Source organism: Lichenostomus cassidix, chromosome 3 (genome assembly GCF_008360975.1).
Source record: "Lichenostomus cassidix isolate B80296 chromosome 3, HeHo_3.0, whole genome shotgun sequence".
In the NCBI taxonomy this organism is placed as follows: domain Eukaryota; kingdom Metazoa; phylum Chordata; class Aves; order Passeriformes; family Meliphagidae; genus Lichenostomus; species Lichenostomus cassidix.
The window spans coordinates 94,135,441-94,156,639 of record NC_139483.1 but is presented as its reverse complement, the minus strand read 5'-3'; the positions used below and the strand labels follow the sequence as shown (position 1 = coordinate 94,156,639).

General features: G+C 36.1%; 1 protein-coding gene across 2 annotated transcripts in view; it reads left to right on the top strand.

Moving 5' to 3' along the window:
• PXDN (peroxidasin) overlaps window positions 1–21,199 on the top strand; it is an 82,270-nt gene that overhangs the window by 48,029 nt on the left and 13,042 nt on the right. For both annotated transcript variants that reach the window (XM_085056751.1, XM_085056752.1), the window contains 8 exons: window positions 998–1,156; window positions 4,093–4,205; window positions 5,171–5,327; window positions 9,348–9,456; window positions 9,898–10,055; window positions 14,452–15,955; window positions 16,795–16,929; window positions 19,297–19,505. In XM_085056751.1, the coding sequence (XP_084912877.1) occupies window positions 998–1,156; window positions 4,093–4,205; window positions 5,171–5,327; window positions 9,348–9,456; window positions 9,898–10,055; window positions 14,452–15,955; window positions 16,795–16,929; window positions 19,297–19,505 (2,544 nt within the window). The remainder of the gene's footprint in view (window positions 1–997; window positions 1,157–4,092; window positions 4,206–5,170; window positions 5,328–9,347; window positions 9,457–9,897; window positions 10,056–14,451; window positions 15,956–16,794; window positions 16,930–19,296; window positions 19,506–21,199) is intronic.

The window sequence follows — 21,199 nt, the reverse complement described above, 5'->3', positions numbered from 1 at the left end:
CTGGCTGCCCAAGCATTTTTCATTATTAAGTGAAAAAGACCCACTAAAATATATGTGTCTATAATAGATTCCTAATAATAAATGTTTAAGAAATATGAGGCAAATTACATGTGGCAATACATATCACTGCTGTTGTTCTGCAGAAGAAATGGAGATGTCTTTCATTAACTGGAAGTCTGATATTAGGTGGGATGTGCTCTCTTCAGAAACCAGAATAGTCCAGCCTGTAACTGGCATCAGTGTACAACCATCTCTGTCACTTAATGCACATTGAGAGAAACGATGGGTTGTACTCTGCTGTTTCATCAAGTTAAGGCTCTAAAGACATTACACCAAATCCAGCAGAAATAAATATTGTCGGGGATGTTTTATAGGTAAGCAAAGATTCCAGGTGATTCAAGTGAAATAGCTCTAGCAGGCAAAACAACTCTTAGGAAATTCTAAATTATGCTAGATAAAGCAGATTGTTAACAAACTGTTGATCATTTTGATGCTGATAATGTTTCTCCCTCTATTTAGACTGTTCCAATCAAATGAAATGTCCAGAAAGGGAGGATAGGGTACAGACACTGCTGTGCGTTCATTTGTCTTATATTCCATTTTTTTCAGGGATGTGTATTTTTCTGTCAATTCTCTAGGCCTAGGCACATGAAATGAATTGTGTCCTACACACATGGAAATAATATGAAATGAGCAGTAACACATGCTGGTGTTATTATGCCTTCTCATTCAGATGCTTTGTCACGCTCCTTAAATGAAAATATTTATTTCTACCACAGAGAAGAGATCAGGATTATGATTGTGTGCATATGTACAATTAATTTGCTTTTCATGTTTATCTTCTTAGAAGTAAAGGTTTCAAACTTTTTTCCTTTTTTTTTTTAAGAAACTTAAATTTTTTCCTGTGTTTTATCAAATTTAAAACCTTCTGGGTTTCACTTTGATACAAAGGGACTTTGTTGCTGTAAACAGCAAATGATGTTGTTGTGTGTTTCAGGAGGCCAGTTGTCTGTTGACAGAAGACACTTAGTTCTCTCCTCCGGAACCCTGAGGATTTCCAGGGTTGCTCTGCATGACCAGGGCCAGTATGAATGCCAAGCTGTCAACATTATTGGGTCTCAGCGAATTGTTGTATACCTGACTGTACAGCCTAGAGGTATGTTCTCCATGTACAGCTGCTGGGAAGAAAAAAAAAAGCAACAAATATTTAAGCTTAACTAAAATATGGAGCACCATGTGTAATTGTTTCTATCTCTTTTTAGATCCCAGGTGGTTTTCAATAAATAACACGTCTGGATTCTTACCAGTGTTTGTACAGGGTATCATTCCTTTAGAATATTCTGTCTTCTGGGGAAGACGTTTATCTGTTTTACTTTTTTTTTAAGGAGTGGAGGTTTGCTTTGAGGATGACAGTATTCCTATGTTTAGAAAAATAATTTATTTTGTGAAAACTCTAGTTTCCAATAAGCCTCTATGCTGTTTGTTAAATAGTGTTATTAACATAATGTTTTATGCCCAGAAACAGAACACTTTATTTTACAGAAGCAGAATGAACTTCACAAAGAAAATAAACTGACACCAAAAAAGTTCTAAAAAACCAACCCCTAACTCCATATTTTTTATGCTTTTCTTCAAGTAAATTCTAAGTAAGCAACTTCTAGGATAAATTAGACTCATATTAACATTCATAATTTCTTTAAGTACTTTGATATTTAACTGAATTCAAGGAGATAAAACATGTAATTCTAAGCATTTCTTTTTTGTGACCTAATTTTAAACTGTATTTTAGTGAAAGGGGTTCAAATGAGCTTAGAAGTTTGTCAGAAAAAAATACTATTGACTTTTCATAGTTAAGAGTAGTGTTAGAAGATGGATTTATCAAAATTGAGATTTTTTTAACCTATATAAAATGTTGCTTAAAATTATGTAAAACAAATATCAGTTTAAAAATTTTATAGCTTTCCAGCTGCATTAAACTTCACTGGCCTTGAATAAAGTTTAATAAAACAATTTTTGTGCAGCTCAGGTTGCAAAATTCAGTCACCAAAAGACAGTAAATACAAGATTGAAGGCTGAATACACAGCCATAGGTATTTGCAATGCTGTTTTCAATTGTGCAAGAAGAGAAATTTTTTTCTTCTGGGCTTCTAACAAAATGAGTGTTCATTTGAGGATGGTCTAGTCATGGTCACTGTGGTTAAATCAGTGTTAATGAATACAGATTAATGTTTGCTGGCATGACACAGCTCACACCCACAGAGCCAGACTCTCTCACCTCCCAGTGCTGGACACCTGCCTCTGGACACCTTATTTGAAACTGTTTCTGGTCTTTGACAGCCATTTGTGTACAGTTTAACAGAAGGGCCAGTTTTGTTTGGTAGTATAAATGACTGCAGTGGAGCCACATACTTTTCTGTAGAAGCACAGCCCTTCACCCTTTCCCACTTCCTCCTAAATAGGGATATGTTACAGCAGAAATAGAATTCTGAATGTCTTCATCATCTTGTATGTGCTTCTCATGATGATATCTGAGTGCCAGGCATCAACCTGGATTTGAAGAAAATTAGTGTTAAAAAATGCATTAATTTCATTCACGTTGGATTTAGGTAACAGTGTACTCTGTCCTTAGAATTGAAGGTGATTTTTTGATGTTTTAAACCCTGAGGCTTGTAAGGGTCATGGAGGTGAGAGCTCTGTCAAGACTTGGTGGCTCAGCAAGTCAGGCTGAGAGATTCAGTTGAATGAGTTGTGGAAGGTTTTGCTTTTATCATCTAAAAAATTGCAGTTGTTGCTACTTGAAAAATGAAAACTTAAAAATGACAGAAGTTAATGCAATATTCATTCTGATGACTTTGTATAGATTTAGCTATTAACAGAAATCTTTTTCAGAGCTCTAAATTCATAGAACTTAAGTGGTTTTGACAACTACTAGCCTATTATGTTAGAAGTTAAGAGTATTTTAAAATCACCCTGAAGCAGACATCAAGAATCAGGTCATGGAATTGTTAAGGACCTTTAAGATTATCAAGTCAAACTATCAATGTAGCACTACCACTATGTTCACCATTAAACTATGTCCTTAAGTGCCATATCTACACGTTTTTTGAACACTTGGGATGGTGACTCTACCACTTCCCTGGGCAGTCTGTTCCAGTGCTTGACAACCCTTTCTATGCAAAAATATTTCCTCTTATCTAATCTAAACCTCCACTGACACAACTTAAGGGCATTTCCTCTTGTCCTGTTACTGGTTACCAGCCTTCTCTGGACTCACTTCAGCACCTCAATATCTTTTATGTAGTGAGGGGCCCAGAACTGGACACAGGACTCATGGTGTGGCCTCACCAGTGCCGAATACAGGGGGACAATCACTGCTCTGGTCCTGCTGGCCACACTATTGCTGAAACAGTCCAGGATACCATTGGCCTTCTTGGCCACCTGGGCACACTCTGACTCATGTTCAGCTGTTGTCAACCAGCAGGCCCAGGACCTTTTCCACAGGGCAGCTTTCCAGCCACTCCTCCCCCAGCCTGGAGCACTGCCTGGGGTTGTTGTGATCCAAGCCGGAGCACCTGGCTCTTGGCCTGGTTGAACCTCATACAATTGGCCTTGGCCCATCTATCCAGCCTGTCCCTATCCCTCTGCAGAGTCTTCCTACTCACCAGCAGATCAATGCTCCCACCCAACTTGATGTTGTCTGTGAACTTGCTCAGGGTGCATTTGATCCCCTCATCCAGGTTGTCGATGAAAATGTTAAACAGAGCTGGCCCCAATGCCAAGCCCTGGGGAACACCACCAGTGACCAGACACCAACTGGATGTAACTCCATTCACTACCATCTCTGGGCCTGGCTATCCAGCTAGTTTTTTAACCAGCAAAGAATATATCCATCCACACCACGGGAAGCTAGTTTCTCCAGGAGAGAGGAATTTAATCTCTAAAACAAATTTATAAGTGGCTAAAAATGTGCAGATAGAATTATGTCTTAGATTAAGAAATGTTCAGTAACTGATAAAATTAAGAGTGCTGACCTATTTTTTTATCATCTTTTGCAAAAGTTGTATTTCATACTTTATCATTTGGTTTTTTTAGTGACTCCTGTATTTGCCAGTGTTCCCAGTGACATGACAGTGGAGGTTGGCTCAAATGTGCAGATCCCATGCAGTGCTCAAGGAGAGCCGGAGCCAGTCATTACATGGAATAAGGTACTACGTATTCAGTTGTTACAGAAAGGCAGTGGCCTTTCCATCTCTTCATAATTAACTATTGAAAATTCACATTGTCTAATTATTGCTTTCTCTGTCTGAAATGTCTGAAAACATTACCTGAAGTTCAATCAGTAAGTATTTAGTAGGGAGTACGTTTACAGATACTAAACCTGAATTTTATATAGATAAATATATAGTTATGCAAATTATTATACAGACCAGCTAAAATTCATAATGTATGCCTTGAAAGGTTTGTGTGTTTAGTGACAGTTCTGTGTGAATAACCTACTAATATTCACACTTTCAATGATATTACAGATATAAAACAATGAGAAATGCTATATTGGAGCCATTTGACACTGTAAGGTTGAGACCAGCCAGGACAGGCTTTGGTAACTCATTGGTAACCTCTTTGTGCCTTTGATTTCTGTTGGTGTAATAATTACTATATCAAACTATAGAGTATTAGGAGAGTTACCAATGAATTAATGAGTAGCTGATGTTGATATTCATTTTTCCTGATCACATTCTTTTCTTCAATTAGTGAATATTAAAAATGTACTTTAATGAATCTTAAAGAGCTTCTAAATGCATAGCACATGAAGAACTGATCCACATAAAGCTCTTCAGATATATTTCAGTTAGTTAATTTTAAGAAAAAATATATATGTTCTCAAGAGGTACTATCTTATTTTTGAGTCATAGATTTTATGTGGTGAAAGCCTATTAAAATACTTTGTTTTGTAATAATGAGTACTTTTAGAAGTAAAGAAATACATTATGCAATTTAGAAGTTCATGTGGTTTTTCTATATAAGTTTATCTAAATCTATCTGACTGTGAACTTGATTTGTGAAATAGAAATATAAAATAAAAAATAAAAACAGAAGAGAAAAAGGTTACAAAAATTCATGTATGAAATCAAGAGTGTTTTGAATAACTAAACTTTGGGCTTTCCTGCAGGATGGAGTACAGGTGACTGAGAGTGGAAAATTTCATGTTAGTCCAGAAGGATTTCTCACCATTCGCGATGTTGGAACAGCCGATGAAGGTCGCTATGAATGTGTTGCCCGGAATACCATAGGATACTCCTCTGTTAGCATGGTGCTTAGTGTAAATGGTAAGATATATGATTGAGACATATGAGTTAGATTATTAGTTTTGTTCTAATTGCCTACTGTGTAAGATGGAAAAAAAGTTGTCAAAATACTGAATTAGTTATTCATATTTTTTCTCCTATGATTCTTTCTTTTTTCCCATTATTAATCTTACAGATAAGAGTAAGATGAGAATGTCATAATATCTCTAGGAGTTAAGCTCTAAACCAAACTATGATTTAGGCTTAAGTTAGTCTTTCAGCATTCTTCTTGAGATACGCATAGAGCTATAAGAATTTGCTAGTCAAATACCCAGTCTAAGTTGTAGGGATAACTTGACAAAAAGTCTTCTGGCACCTTCAAAGGGACACTTACAGCACTTCATTAAAAATTAGGCTGCAACCATTGTGAAACAGCTCAGGAAGGTCATACAGACCTTTAGAAGCTAAAAGAGAAAACAGAAAGGAAAGGGGAATATTTTATCTTGTTCTAATTATTTGAAAGTAATAATGGCAAATAATAATTGTCTATTTTTGCTATGTAATAAATGGTAATAAAGCAGCAAAAGAGGCTAATGAAATAACTTTGTTACAAAGATTGGCCATACTGCTTTTCTGACTTACTGACTAAAACTGTTGATTTTTCAGTTTAATTTTGATGGAAAATTAAAGAAAACTGAATGATTTCTGTCTCTCAGTAGAAAATATAGGACAGTATTTTTGTATCTTTGAAAAATTATTCTAGAACAGTGATTTCTTTGCAATATTGAAGATTGGTGTGAAGATTTCTTCAATATATTGGATATTGTTTCCCAGTGTTATTTGGGATGTTCTGTGTTTTGTTTACTATATTAATAAAAGATGTATCAGTGATTTTTCTAACGTATTGTTTGCCATGGTATCAATAAAACTGTGATGTTGCCCTTCTTAGGTTGCTTTTAGTAGACCATTAATCTGTAGATTAATGAAAAATACTCCTTTAATGTTTAAAGATGATTCAGCAGAGAAAAATTGTATGGCTAGGAATCATTCAGTAATAAGTGTCCATCTACATATATGAAGTCAGCAAAGGAAAGAAAGTCCATGACAATCAGTTAATCTGGCTTCTGTCGAGATGCATAGCAAAAAAATGTTTTTGTTTAGAAAAAATGAGCTAGTTCTCAAGTCGCTCTGAAAAAGCTCTGAAAAATGAAACCACAAATGGAAATAAAACCCCAGTGGAGATGAGTTTCATACACTTAGTACAGGTGTAAATTGATCATTCTCATCTGCTGAAATCAGCAAACTACAAAACTACTTACTTGCTGATTTGCAATAATTAATTGTAATGTAGTAATTTCTTCTAACCTGTAGCATAATTAAACCTAAAATTAATGAAACTACCCTTAATTAATCTGTATTCCATCTGAAACTCTAAGTGAAGTTTCTCTCTAAAACTAGTGGAATATCAGATACTGTTTCACTATGGCTGCTTTTGAAAAATGAAGCTGAAGGAGCAAGGAGGAAAAGTGGACAGATTATAAGTATTGGTTAATTGCTATGTGGATGGAATTAATAATGGCATAGCCAGAAATGCCTAAAAACTTGCATGTCAATATTTCTTTTAAACAGGGCAATGTTTTATGAATGTTTCTAAATCAAAATACTTTCCTACGATTAAGACAGAGTAAAGGCAAGTGTATAGAAGGTGGGAACAGGTTTTGCTGGCTGTGTTGGACAATATTTTAAAGATGCTTTTCTTTTGCCAGTTTCTTCTCTCCTTTTCCATTGTTTTGTAAAAGTCATTCCCCTATTGTGGTTTTGGGTTGCTTTCATGCAGTGTTACAGCAAGCCGCAGGCCTTACCAGAGAGCGTCTCTGCCTGGCCCGGGTCAGCGCCTCAGTGCACCAAACCTTCCTTCCGAAGGCTGGTCACTGCGCTTTACCCTGCCAGGGTGACAATGGCCAGCTCTGGTTTTATCTGCTCCTTGTAATGCGGTAGTGGTAAAGGTGGTGAGAAGGGTCTATGCATGGTGAACACCTTTATTCACATGGTCCCAGAGCAAAACATCCCAGATGTAAAGACCTCGTGTGCAAAGACAGCATCATGGCGGAGAGTCAGGGGTTTTCTATAGAGACAGAGGGGTGGGGACAGCACATGGCCCAGTGATCTCTGGGCACAGGGGAGGTACATGGGAGGAGTTAGGGTACAGAAACCAATAGGGAAACCTGAGGGAGTGGCCAGGGCCAGGGGCGGGAAAGGCAGCGCAATAGGAGAAACATAGACATATAAGGAAGAAAAGGGGTGAGGAAACTGCAGCTTTGATCACAACATTCCCCCCTCCCTGCTCAAATTTAAAAAAAAGTATTGTGGGAGACACTTGCAAGGAGGTTTAACTTGTAATATTTATCAGTCTAAAAAAAGAACTGCTAGCAATAAATAGTCTTAACAAAAATCAAGAACAGTAAACATCTGACCAAGGTTTATAATTCAGCCCACTTATACCATTAATTAGAAAGCCTTGCAAGTAAACACCAAGTTTACATCTAATGTAGACAGCACTAAGGAAGTTAACCAGCCACTGGATTTTTACAGACTGTAATTTTGCACTGTTCAGGTTGTTCAAGGCATACAGATATTCTGAAACAACTACAGTGTAAAATTTAAACCTGTGAATGAAATTTCTTTCTAAAATAAATAGCTTATTTGATAGTGTTTCTGTATGGCTGCTATTGAAAATGAAGCTGTCAAACAAGGACAGTTGGTAATTAGGACAGATCAGGGACTATTGCCCTCAGGCACTGTGGAAAGGCTCAGCTCATTGTGGATGCTGGGAATATATTGTCAAAAGCCTGAGACTGGCCTCAGGGCACAGAAAATGGCTCCATCTACAGCTATAGAGTTCCAGGGACTGTTTGATTTGAAGGTATAGATGGTTAAGTTTGATTAAGTCGGTCTAGACTATGAAACCCACACAGCCTCAACTTAAGCTGCCACTTAGGAAGGAATAATGGAAAGTTGCCTAGAAAAGAAAAAAGTAGTCACAAAAAGCTTGTAAACAACAGTTTTTATGTTGATGATTTTGTACATCTGCTGATTTTATTCCAGTATATTTGCTTTGGACTTCTTCCCTCATTTACCCTTCTTCCTGTGTGACTTCTCCAATCTAAACACACTCTGGAAATTGTTAGCTGTTGCCCCTGGATCTGGTAGCTCTTAGTTTAGACTGAAAGGAAGGTTATTAGTCCTAGATAGGTTGTACAAACTGCAAGTAAGCACTGTATAAAAAGGCCTATGCATTTTTAACTTTCCAGTGTTACGTACAGTTGTTAAACAGCATTTAAGCATGTGATTTTTAACCCAGTATTGAAAACGTAATTTTAAAGTAGGAAACAAAGTAGTGATCTAAATTAAAAAATATATTTACTGCCCTTTAAAATTAATCTGTGCTGCTTATTATACTTAAGATCAGGAGAAGAACGATGTTAATTTATGCTTATTCAATTATGCAAACTATGTTCATTATGTGACACTTGAAGCACATTCCTGTAAGCCCTTTAAATTCCTACATTGAATTAAATACTAATTCAGTTCTAGTTTAAATCAAAGGGGAAGTCTCCATAGATTTCAGTGGATATATATCAGGCTCTTGATACCAACACCTGAAACATGATAATACACACACGAGAAAAAAACTAATAATAATAAAAAAAGTAATAATAATAATTCATTTTTTTTTTCGATCATCCGCACTTGAAATTGCACGTCTAATTAATGGACAACTAAAGTCTGTTTGCATTTGTCTTTATTTTGGTTTTGAGTTATAATCTAGATGACTTTTAAACTTACGTTAACTTCTGCTTTATGTGAATTTTGTTCTATTTTATTATGCCTTGATACATAACCAGAATGGTTATGAATTTTGTATTTGGATGAACTAATGCTTAAAGAACAAGCGTTTACTTTGTAGAACTGAAATGATGTGGTGTCTAGACTCTGTTTTATAGAAGTATCTCTTTGTGTGTGGCCAATTTCGCAATAACGTGTGAATTCCTTTTTCTCTAGTTCCTAATGTCAGCCGAAATGGAGATCCTTTTGTACAAACGTCAATTGTTGAAGCAATTGCAACTGTTGACAGAGCAATAAATTCAACACGTACGCATCTGTTTGACAGGTATCTCCTTTTTTTTTTTTTTTTTTTTTGTACTGAGAAGTCAGAATTAATTTGTATGTACTAGAAATAATGGGAGATTTATTAGACAAGAAACCATTTTATTATTTAAAAGACATTCTTAGTGTCTGGTTGGTTCTGAGAATACTGACAGTCTAACATGTAAGGGTTCCTATTGTTTATACACTCCTACTGAGATCTCTATCTACTACAGCAGTTTTACTGCTGAGATAATGTATATTAAAATGCTACTAAATATTTCATTCTAAATATTTAATTTTTTATTATTTTATTGAATTCTTTTCTTCTTGGTTTGCCTCCCATTTTGAGATGAGTAATCAAGGTATGTACTAATCACGTTGCTGAATTTTACATGATTTATGTAGTACTGTTGTTTTGTAACTCCTGTGTACACTTACTGTTTTTTTCCAAATTATCTATCAGTCGTCCTCGTTCTCCAAATGATTTGCTAGCCTTATTTCGATACCCAAGGGACCCATACACTGTTGAGCAAGCAAGAGCTGGGGAAATATTTGAAAGGACATTACAGCTTATTCAAGATCATGTACAAGATGGTCTAATGGTTGACCTGAATGGAACAAGTCAGTACTCTTTCCTTATTTTTCTGTTTTGATGTGAATTTGCCTTTTTAAGTCATTACACTTCAGGAGATGTTAATTTTCTGAGGTTTGGTCCCAGTGGCAGAACCATTACATTGAAATTTGTGAAGTATTTGACTTTGCAGAACTTTACTAAATTCAGACCTTTTTGCACATTGCTCACTATGTAACTGAGCTCTCCAAGTGGAGTGTTTTTACTTTTGTCCACGCTGACATATTAAGAAAAAGTTAGGATTCAGATTCTTCTGCTGGTCAAAGTTAGTATAATGGAAGTGCATAATGCATCCTCTTAGTTAATTCCCTATGTGTTAATTTCATAGGACCGTTGTCTTGTAGCAGAAAAGATTTTTCTGTTATATGTTAAAAACAAGCAATGTTTTGTTCCTGTTTCTTTAAGAAAAAGCATTTAATATCAGTGTGCCTTGGCAAGGAGAAAAGATGACATAACAAGAAGGATTTGTATACCTCACAAACCAAAGTTTCTGCATGTACCAGAATAGTGCTCAAAGAATTATTTGCTACTTTATAAATGTGCGTCAAACTAAGCTAATTGCTCTGTTTAACACTGACCTGATGTAATGAGAAATGCAGTTGTTGTTGCTTTTTATAACTATCAAAAAAAGTGGGGTTTAATGCCTGCCTTTTAGGTGTTGGATTCCAATCAAACTCATGAAGTCCAGCTGGAGCACATTCGGCTAATGTGTGTAGATATGTGTGTGGATAGGCTTGAAACACAGGACTGAAGTATTTGGAAATAATGATAGAGTTTTAGGAGAGCTTTTGAGACTTGAGACATAGCCAAAAACTACACTGAAAATCTAGAGGAAATACTTTTACTTGTTATATTCTTTTTGATGTTTATAATTGAGTATTGTAACTTCCGAAAACTTTAACTCTGACCGTGAACTAGCAAGCATTTGCAAGACCAAAGATAGCAAACTTTGTGGAGTAATGTCACATTTGCTAGCAAAAAGAGCTTGTTACTCATTATTAGAGCTGAGCAGATAATTTGTGATGAATTGTTTACCACAAAAACTTATTCAAAATTCTTTGAAGACTAATGTTTTATAAGCAACACAGTTTGGTTTGGTTCTCTGATTAGATGCATATGCAAGAATATTGAATATATATGCTATGAGTATATAATACTAGCAATATATAAAATGTGAGAACTGGTTGACTACTTTTCACTAGGATTCCTAATAGTGAAGCACCTAAAGTGTACTAAAAATTGGCATTAAAGCCTGTGGATACTAGTTAATGAATACAAAATTAAGCAATTTTCTGTGATATGGAAATTCTGTTTGCAACCAGAGCTTGCTTTTCAGACCTACAGAATCCAAAGAAACATGGCTTTTAGGGAAACTTGAATAGAAAAATAAATCTGTTTTCATTTAAATAGCCCAATACTCAGATTTTTAATAGTAATTTTTGTCCTTATTTCATTTTATTTTGAAATGTAGAACCAAATGGAAGGTATTATTTAACACTTTTTCATTGGGAGCGGTTGAGGAACGTGACAATTTCCCAGTCAGAGACTTTTTCTTTTTTTGTTGTAAAACCTTTGAATATCCCAAGGAAAGACTATGGAGCCAAATTCTCCTCTGCAGTGCCAGACTGTATAACAACGGGAATGGCCACGAGTTGCTGCTCTGGAGGTTCAGATTAGATGTTAGGAAACAGTTTCTCACCAGAAGGCCAGTGCAGCACTGGAACAACTAATCCCAAATGGTGGAATAGTCTAGACTTTAAAGGTTTTCAAGCCCTCTAGAACACGTAAACAGCTGAGCTGATCTAGTGCTGGAAACAGCTCTACTTTAAGCAGGAGCTTGATCTGGATAAGAGGTCCCTTATAATCAATATTTCTATGACTCTAAGAAACATCTTCCTTGCACTTTGAAAAACAAAAAGTTAATATGTGAATTGAGCTGGCCAGCTTCTAAGCACTGAAAATGCTCAGCACCCAGCCGTTTAGAGAGCAGAGGCAAAGTTAGTACCTATAATGTGTGGGGTAATTAAGGATTAGCAACTGGCTAATCAGAAAGCCAAAATCTAATCCATAATGAGATATTACATTCCACTTGAACTTCTAGAGAGAGAATCTGAGCCTTTTATTTTAAATTACTACTGAAGGTCATTTCACCTAAAAGATTCACAGTTGAGTTTTGTTCACAACTTGACTTCAGAAATGGGGGTGGCAACCAGGATAACCACAAATATTTATTTGAATGAATAACGATCATAAGGAAAGAACTCCATAGTGAATGCAGATCATTTAAACAGGAGTGTTATTATGAAGAAGATAAGTTTTCTGGGTGTAGTTCTAGAATTAAATTGCCCTGATAGGCAGGATATTTTAATATCCTATAAATAATACCCTCAAAGAGTGTATTTTGCTGCATTACCCAATGGCATTTACAGGTTTTGCTCTGTGGTTTGTTTTTCTTTCTCGTAGTATGGAATATTCCATAAAATAATTTCTGTATGTCTACATGAGCATGTTAGCTTTGCCTAATGCAAGCACTAAGTCTCTGATATCTTTGCTTTGACTTAAGCCATGTGGAGTACTCATAGCCTGAGGGTGAGAAAACAACTTCCCTGGCTGAGCACAGGTCCTGTCCCAGCTGGGCAACTGTGAGCAACCCAGTCCCTTTCAAGGCAAAGGCAAAGCTGGGCTTTAGGTGGCTTGTTTGCAGTTCCCCTGCACTGTGGAAGTTGGAAGAAAGCCAGTTGTGCCTAGCACACATTTATGTGTTGAATTTAGATTAAGACCATGGTCTTTGCAGGCACGTTGGGTCTGAACTCAGGACTAAAAGTACCATTTCCCAACCGGTACTAACCTCTTGCAAAACTGCATTCACTTCATATTCTTGAGTGTTTCCCATCATGCTGGGAGCCCCTCAAGGCTGTGGGAACACAGTACCACTCAACATTCACTCATTTTCTTTTTTCCTTTTGCCTTTATATTGCTCGTTTAGTTTTATTCCTGACTGCAAGTTTTCCAGATCAAGATCCGTGGTGGTGGATTACAGTTTCTAGTTAGCTAAATATACATCTACACTGTCAAATACTCCACCACCTGAACTCTCTCCTGGATCCTGGAACCTCATTCATCCCCACTGGATATCCATTAGTCACTCATGGTGTGCCTTTTACTTTGGATCAGCAGCTCCCATTTGTCCCCACTTACTGTGCTTTGGTGTGATTTGTGATATGGTCTTGAGCAATGTGAATTCTTTTCAGTGTAAATGAAAATCAGGTCCAGGCCCACATTCAGTTCAGGAGTACAGATTTTCTGAAGGAAACCTACTCATGGTAGGCATGTCTTACACAGAAGCAAAAATTTCACGTTACTGACATATTTCTTGTGTTGGTCTACACAAGTTGATAATGTAGATGTAGCCAGAAATAATCACTTTTTTCCCCTTGAAACTAAATCCAAATGTTTCTAAGTAAAAATCACTTTTACAATGATTCCTGATAGCAAGGACAAGGCACAGACTGACTCTTCTGCTATTTTCAGTCACCCAACACTATATTAAGAGGCCTTATGATCTTCAGTCCTTCCACATGCTGTCATACCACAGCAGAGATCATGCAACATGTAACCTTAATCTGAGGTTCTAAAAACATAGCTCTTATGTATTGCAGTATATATTTTGTATGTATTATTTTTCTATGGACTGAGAAAAAAATGCAGAAAAATTATGTTTTAGCCCCAGAGGTGAATGATGTATATTGCGGAGGAAACCTGTGCCAAACACTACTTTTCTACAGAAACTTGTCCAGGGTAATGTAATTTTGAGTTACTCCACAACATTTGTCCTAGAGATCATTCCATGTGTGGCTCTATTACCAGTGGTTATTTTTTTTTTCTAATTGACTTTTTTCTTAGAATTCTGCAATTTTCATTGTAATAAAGCAAAACAAAATAGTAACGTTCAATGAATTAGCAAGTCTCAAAAGCGAAAGTTTTGAACTCCATGTGTTGCTAACATTTTTTAAAATGCTTTTACTAACATGAGGAAAATGTTCCACTTGTCTCAATATGAGCCTTTTATTTCTGAAAATATCTCTGTTTTCCTAAGTGATCAAATAAGTAATAAGCTTCTTTTGTGATAATTTTGTAAAAGTTGCACTTGAATTGGCATTTTAGAAAGTTTCTTCCTGACCCAGTGGTGGTGAAGTTGTTAAAATGACCTAATGCTCAAATATACATATATGATTATTGTTTTTTTCTAAAAATAGGGATGTTTAATCTGGCGGGAAATGTAAAATAAAATAGAAAATAAAATAGCATTTCAAATACGTTAATTATCTGTGGGGGGATCATGAGTCTAAGAATCCTCTGATTTTTCTCTCTCTTTTCTGGTTTCAGGTTATCACTATAATGACCTTGTATCCCCACAGTACTTGAATCTGATAGCCAATCTCTCAGGCTGTACAGCCCATCGAAGAGTGAACAACTGCTCAGATATGTGCTTCCACCAGAAGTACAGGACACATGATGGAACATGCAACAACCTTCAGCATCCCATGTGGGGTGCTTCTCTGACAGCTTTTGAACGTCTGTTAAAGTCAGTCTACGAAAATGGATTTAATTTGCCTCGGGGAATTGAACCCAGAAGACTCTCTAATGGTTACGCACTCCCAATGCCTCGTTTGGTTTCAACTACTCTGATTGGGACGGAAACTGTAACTCCTGATGACCAGTACACTCACATGCTCATGCAGTGGGGTCAGTTTCTTGACCATGACCTTGACCTCACCGTGGCTGCACTGAGCGAGGCCAGGTTTTCAGATGGTCAGCATTGCAGTTCCGTTTGTACAAATGATCCTCCGTGCTTTTCAATCATGATACCACCAAATGATCCCAGAGTTCGAAATGGTGCACGCTGCATGTTTTTTGTACGCTCCAGTCCAGTTTGTGGAAGCGGAATGACATCTCTCCTGATGAATTCTGTGTACCCACGAGAACAGATCAACCAGCTGACATCATACATTGATGCATCCAATGTGTATGGCAGTTCAGACCACGAAGCACTAGAAATTAGAGACTTGGCGAGTCAAAGGGGTCTTCTGAGGCAGGGCATTGTACAGAGATCTGGCAAGCCCCTTCTTCCATTTGCCACTGGCCCACCAACAGAATGTATGAGAGATGAAAATGAGAGCCCAATACCCTGCTTTCTAGCTGGTGATCAGCGCTCTAACGAACAGTTGGGTCTTACCAGCATCCACACATTGTGGTTTAGAGAACACAACAGAATTGCCACAGAGCTACTGAAACTCAATCCACACTGGGACGGTGACACAATATATCATGAAACACGCAAAATTGTTGGTGCAGAAATGCAACACATAACATTTAGCCACTGGCTCCCTAAGATCTTTGGAGAGGTAGGCATGAAGATGCTTGGAGAATATAAGGGTTATGATCCCAGTGTTAATTCTGGCATAACTAATGAGTTTGCAACTGCCGCTTTTAGGTTTGGTCACACACTCATTAATCCTTTTCTGTATCGACTGGATGAAAACTTTGAACCTATTCCACAAGGCCATCTACCTCTTCATAAGGCATTCTTCTCTCCATTTCGGATTGTAAATGAAGGAGGCATTGATCCACTTCTAAGGGGATTATTTGGTGTTGCTGGTAAGATGCGTGTCCCATCACAATTACTCAATACAGAATTAACAGAAAGACTCTTCTCCATGGCACGTACTGTGGCTTTAGATCTGGCAGCTATGAATATTCAGAGAGGCAGAGATCATGGAATTCCTCCCTACCATGATTTTAGAGTTTACTGTAATCTTTCTTCAGCTCAGACTTTTGAAGATCTGAAAAATGAAATTAAGAATCCTGAAATCAGGGAGAAACTTAGCAGGTGAGCCTGAGGTGAAGAAAAAGTCAATTATCTAAATGTGCATGCAAAACCAGTAGCTAAATATCTTACCTAGAAAAAGATACTTGTTATGAAAGACATAGGGGTATTTTAAGAAACTTCCATCAGTACCAGAAAATAGATGTTAACAATTTCCACATACAGATAATTTCTCTACTTCTATATCTCTGTGAACAATAAGAACTTACTATATACTGCATGTATTCATGAAATTTATAATTTGAAATGCCTACTTTTCTTAATGGTGTTAAACATGAGTGCTATTTCAGTGTAAGGTCATATTAAATGCCAACTTCATGCATGTACTTAGATGTTCAGTTCCATTTGTTCCATACAGTGAAACAAACATCAGTATCGTTCACTGTACTGTCATGTGGACATCCTTCACTACCAGTAATTAGTTCTTATTTAGAGCTTTAGTGTTTGAAATTAGTCTACATATACCTTCCACCTCTAGTTTATCTGTCCAATATTAAAGACACAGAATTAGTCTCAGCTACAGTAATAGAAAAAGTGTGTACAGAAGGACAGAAAAAGAAGCTATAAAAAATAAACACTTCCAAGAAATCAGAAGAAGGCTACTAATAAAAAAGAAATTGCAGGATAGACATGCAGACCCACATGGTGTATACAAGTGTATACAACCTGTGTTGCAGGATTTTGTGCATGGATATCCACACGTTATTCACAGAAGATGTAGGGCTATCACTTCATTTTTCCTGGGAGTTATTTGTATCCCTTGTTCTTAGCTTCACTATGTACTGATTATTTTGTAAATATAAAATTCTTGTTATTCAATATTTGTGTTTTTCAATTCATAGGTTGTATGGCTCCCCACTGAACATAGACCTATTTCCTGCTCTAATGGTGGAAGACTTAGTTCCAGGGAGCCGACTGGGGCCAACTTTGATGTGTCTGTTAAGCACACAGTTCAGGCGTATTCGGGATGGAGACAGGTATGTTGAAATACCATGGAAACTATAATGAATTTTAAATTAAGGATGCTTAATAACAGTTACAATGTCATGTTTCCAAAACAAACTCCATTTTATGTTCATTTATGATTTTAAAATATAATTTTAAAAATGAAGAACACAGGTCTAAAATACTGTTAGAAGCCATGATTCTTTATTAATTCTGTTACTTTTTAGAATGAATGTCATACTGACCCCCAAAAGCACAATGGCCAACACATTCTGAGGTTCCTTTTGCCAGTTATTCAAGTCACTTACCTTTTTGAAAAGTGCATGATACTTTTCCTATTGGTATTTAGTTATTTTACCAGCAAAGAAAGCATGGTTGTTAGGTTGAGCATGGGTTGGAACAGTATCACTCTGTATGTATAACCCCTTTGCATACTACGATACAAGCAATCTGTGCACCAAAAAAGTACTAAAAGCAGACAGGATAATCCAAAGAACATAATTTGATAATTGCTTTTAAATTACTTTATATACACAGTGTAAGCAATTTCTCATTTTCAGTTTCTAGAGTACCTGATAGAATAGTCATTTTTCTTGTCACAGCAGCCAGATCTCCTTTGCACACTTTCAGTTCACCCATTCAGCATCTCAAAGTCAATGTTTCCCTCATTTTAACGTAATTTGTGACCTAGAATCCTCTTCTTTTCATGGCATGAGAGTACAAAGGCTGATTAATCCCATCCTAATGAAAGGAAAACAGAGGAAGAATTAGGAAATTAGATTTGATTAGCTTTATTTAATGTTATTTTCCTTAATTAAGTTACTAAATTGTTACTTAGGATATTATAAAGGCTTTTTTATTTTTGTAGTCAATAACCCAAGCCTTTTTGTGTGCTTTTTTTAAAAGAAACCCCAAACTTTTTTATATAAAATGTGTTTAAAAATTAGGCTGTGAAGCATAGAACTCTCATGCCTGGAGGCAGAGAGACTAAAAGAAGAAATATATGTAGTATGAGCTCCAGGTTGCTGGTGACAACTACCTATTTGTGTCACAACAGGATATCTATACTGGCTTTTGTTTATATCTGTTTGCATTTTTTCAGCAAAAGCACTTTCTCTGTTTTGTTTTTGTTTTGTTTTCTGAAACAACATTTAGAAACTATATGAAAACATTGAATATTTAGGAAATGGGATTATGCTGTCCAAGGAATACAAATATTTGGAAGCAACATGCCAGCAAATAGTAAAATATTATTAGACATAATGAAAGCAGCTCTCACTTTGAAAAGCCTTTTCAATGGGCAGAGGATCAAAGCTGATAACACCATGCAAAGCAAATGTGTCTGTGCATGAAAAAGGAGTGATGTTTGAAGGGAGCCTAGCTTCATGTCAAGATGGAAATTTCAGAATCTGATCCTAGTACTTGGAAATTCATTGGCCACTGTCCAATACTCTATGACAATTATACATTAAATAGGTAAAATGAAATTTATTGACCATTCTTATAAGTTTACTATAAGACTGGTTTTGATTTTTCATAAAGTTTAAAGAGCCTCCTTTTTTGTTTTTTTGTTTGAAATAGGTGGGGAAAAAAGTATCAATATTGATATACAAATACAACTTTGGGAGGCAGAAACAATGTCACAGTGAGCAGTTCTTATGTGTTAGAGTGGCCTAAAATGTTTTCAAATTCTGGACAGTAACTTAAGAAATTTTCTTTTCCATGTGAAGCTTGCTCTTCATACTAATGCATTATTTCTATTTGCTATTGATAACAGTCTTTTAGCCCTTTATGTGTGAGAAACAAACTATTTGAAACAATAGTGTTTCCTTCTTGAATATAATGAATTAACTGAGTATGAATTAGAAAGTCCCTGAATCAGTACAGCCACAAAAATAGTTTAACAGAAAAAAAATTCATTAGTCAATTAAATCATCTCACTTTTCTCAATAGTAAACTAGGTATAGATTAACCATTTTTCTAATGTCAGCAAATTGATAATTTTGATAATTTCAATCAAAATGTGTTCATAACTGTGGGAAAGTTCCCCACAGAAAGAAATTGTGATCGTTTAAGATTCGTCCTTAAAAAAACCCGAAACTTGGTAGTCTGGTGCCATTTTAGATGTCCAGAGATACCTGAGATGAGGAAATGAGACTAGCAGAGAAATCAAAGAATTTGTTGAAGATTTCAGCCATTTCAGAGTGTCAGCATGACACCAACTAGGGCTGAAGTGACACCAGGAACTTATATTTTTGCATTTGTATCAGTCTTTTGATACAATGTAAAGTTGAGAACAGGATTTATGAGATAATTCATTTCATTATTTTGAAATATCTTTGAAAAACTGCCTCTTGTTTTTTTTCACTGGCAAACTTGTCTTTTCTGTGAGATTACAGGTTATGGTATGAAAACCCAGGTGTGTTCACGCCTGCTCAGCTCACTCAGATCAAGCAGACATCTCTTGCCAGAGTTTTGTGTGACAATGGTGACAACATAACCAGGGTACAACATGATGTCTTTAAGGTGGCTGAATTTCCACATGGATATAGTAGCTGTGAAGATATTCCCAAACTGGACCTCAGGATGTGGCAAGATTGCTGTGAAGGTCTGTATAGAGGTGGATTCGGGAACAGTGATGTGTGTGCAGTTATTTAAATGTCTCTTTTATTTTAAGGAGTTATTTTACTATTTTTGGGGTTTTGTTAAGGTGTTAAAAATTTTAATCTGAAGCATAGCCCCTGTTAAGTGGAAAATCTTTCCATTTTTTATATTGAATAAACACAGTATGAAATAACATGGATTTGAGTATTGCATGGTGTAGGGTTGTAATTGCTGTAAACACTTGCATTGTTTCCTTGTTTCCTTTCTTTTGTGGATAAATATTCTTGTTCACTGCCATCTCCTTCAAAACTTATGAGCTTGGGGTGATTTGTTTTTCCTGAAAAATAAGCTGTTTTTCTCCTGAAATAGGATTTCCTTAGCTGCATGAAGCACAGGACACTGCTTGGTGGCCTGTATGTTGGCTTCTGTCTCACAGATTTTCTGAGTGGCCTCTCTTCAGCCATCGTCACATCAGACTTCACTGCAGCTGTAACATAGTTAGAATCCATTCCCAAGAGAGTCTTCTGGATCATGCAGAATGATTTTCAGTAGCATCAACAACAAAATGCTTCAGAGGACAATGACCTCTCTTTTTTGAGATCTCCTTGCCAATGTTGTTATCATTTTCTTTGGACAAAATTCAAATGACATGCCCAGGCTGTAAAAGTACATTCAGAAATTTTGGCAACTTAGCTCTTGAACTCTGACTATTGAGAAATTACTATCAAACAAACCGTTGGTACGGAAAAACTTTGCTTTTATTTGGAACGATAATGGTAGTATTAGTTGATAATTATTAGAATCATATCATTTTCCTAGTATATTTCACTACCAGTGTCTTGTAGATATGCTGATGAAAGGTATCCCGATCTGTGTTCTTCATCTTTTCTACTGCTGATTCTCTTGAGTTTACTACTGCTGAGTAAGTTATTCAATATTCTGTTGAAAGATATGCATGAATAAAGAACTGGTGCATTGCATTTTTGAGAGAAGTCACAATCTTCCACTAGTGTTTTGTCTATTTAACTCTTTTGGTAAGATATAATTGTCCACAGTGACAAAGTTCTTTTGTGATGCAGCTCAGAATTTAAGGCAGAAAGTAAAAGTTAAACTGATGGAGGATGTCTCTTCAGTCTGCTACAGATACAGTTAGTACAGGGGAAGGATTTTAAGTGGTATGATGGTACCATGAGAAAAAAATCAGATATCATTAACAATTAACAAAATAGAGATTTCCTTGTTCAAATTTACTGCATAACTTAGCTTTTAAGTGGACTACTGCATTGTCTTGTCCAGTAAACAAGTCTTTAAAAAAAAATCACTCCCTAAGAAAAATTCTTCTCTGGAAGACTCTGTTCAAAATGTCAGTTATCTGTGTGAGACTAGCAGACATAAATACTTTAAATTTTAACAAGATCTTGTACAATATCGCCCATATATATAATACCTTTCAGGCCTTACTCTAATTTTTACAGCTTTTTTTTTTTTTGTAGGTTATTCAGTTTTTTTAAAACAATGTTTACCAGGTTTGCCATTCCCAAATTAATGATAATAGCTTATAGAAAGCTAGATATGATTGACACATTTTAGTTTTAATACAGTCTTCCAGAATCTCTTCAAAAATTCCCTGACATATGCCAAAAACATTGGGAGAAAATCAATTATCACTCTTTAAATGCTTTAACATAAATAAAGCAC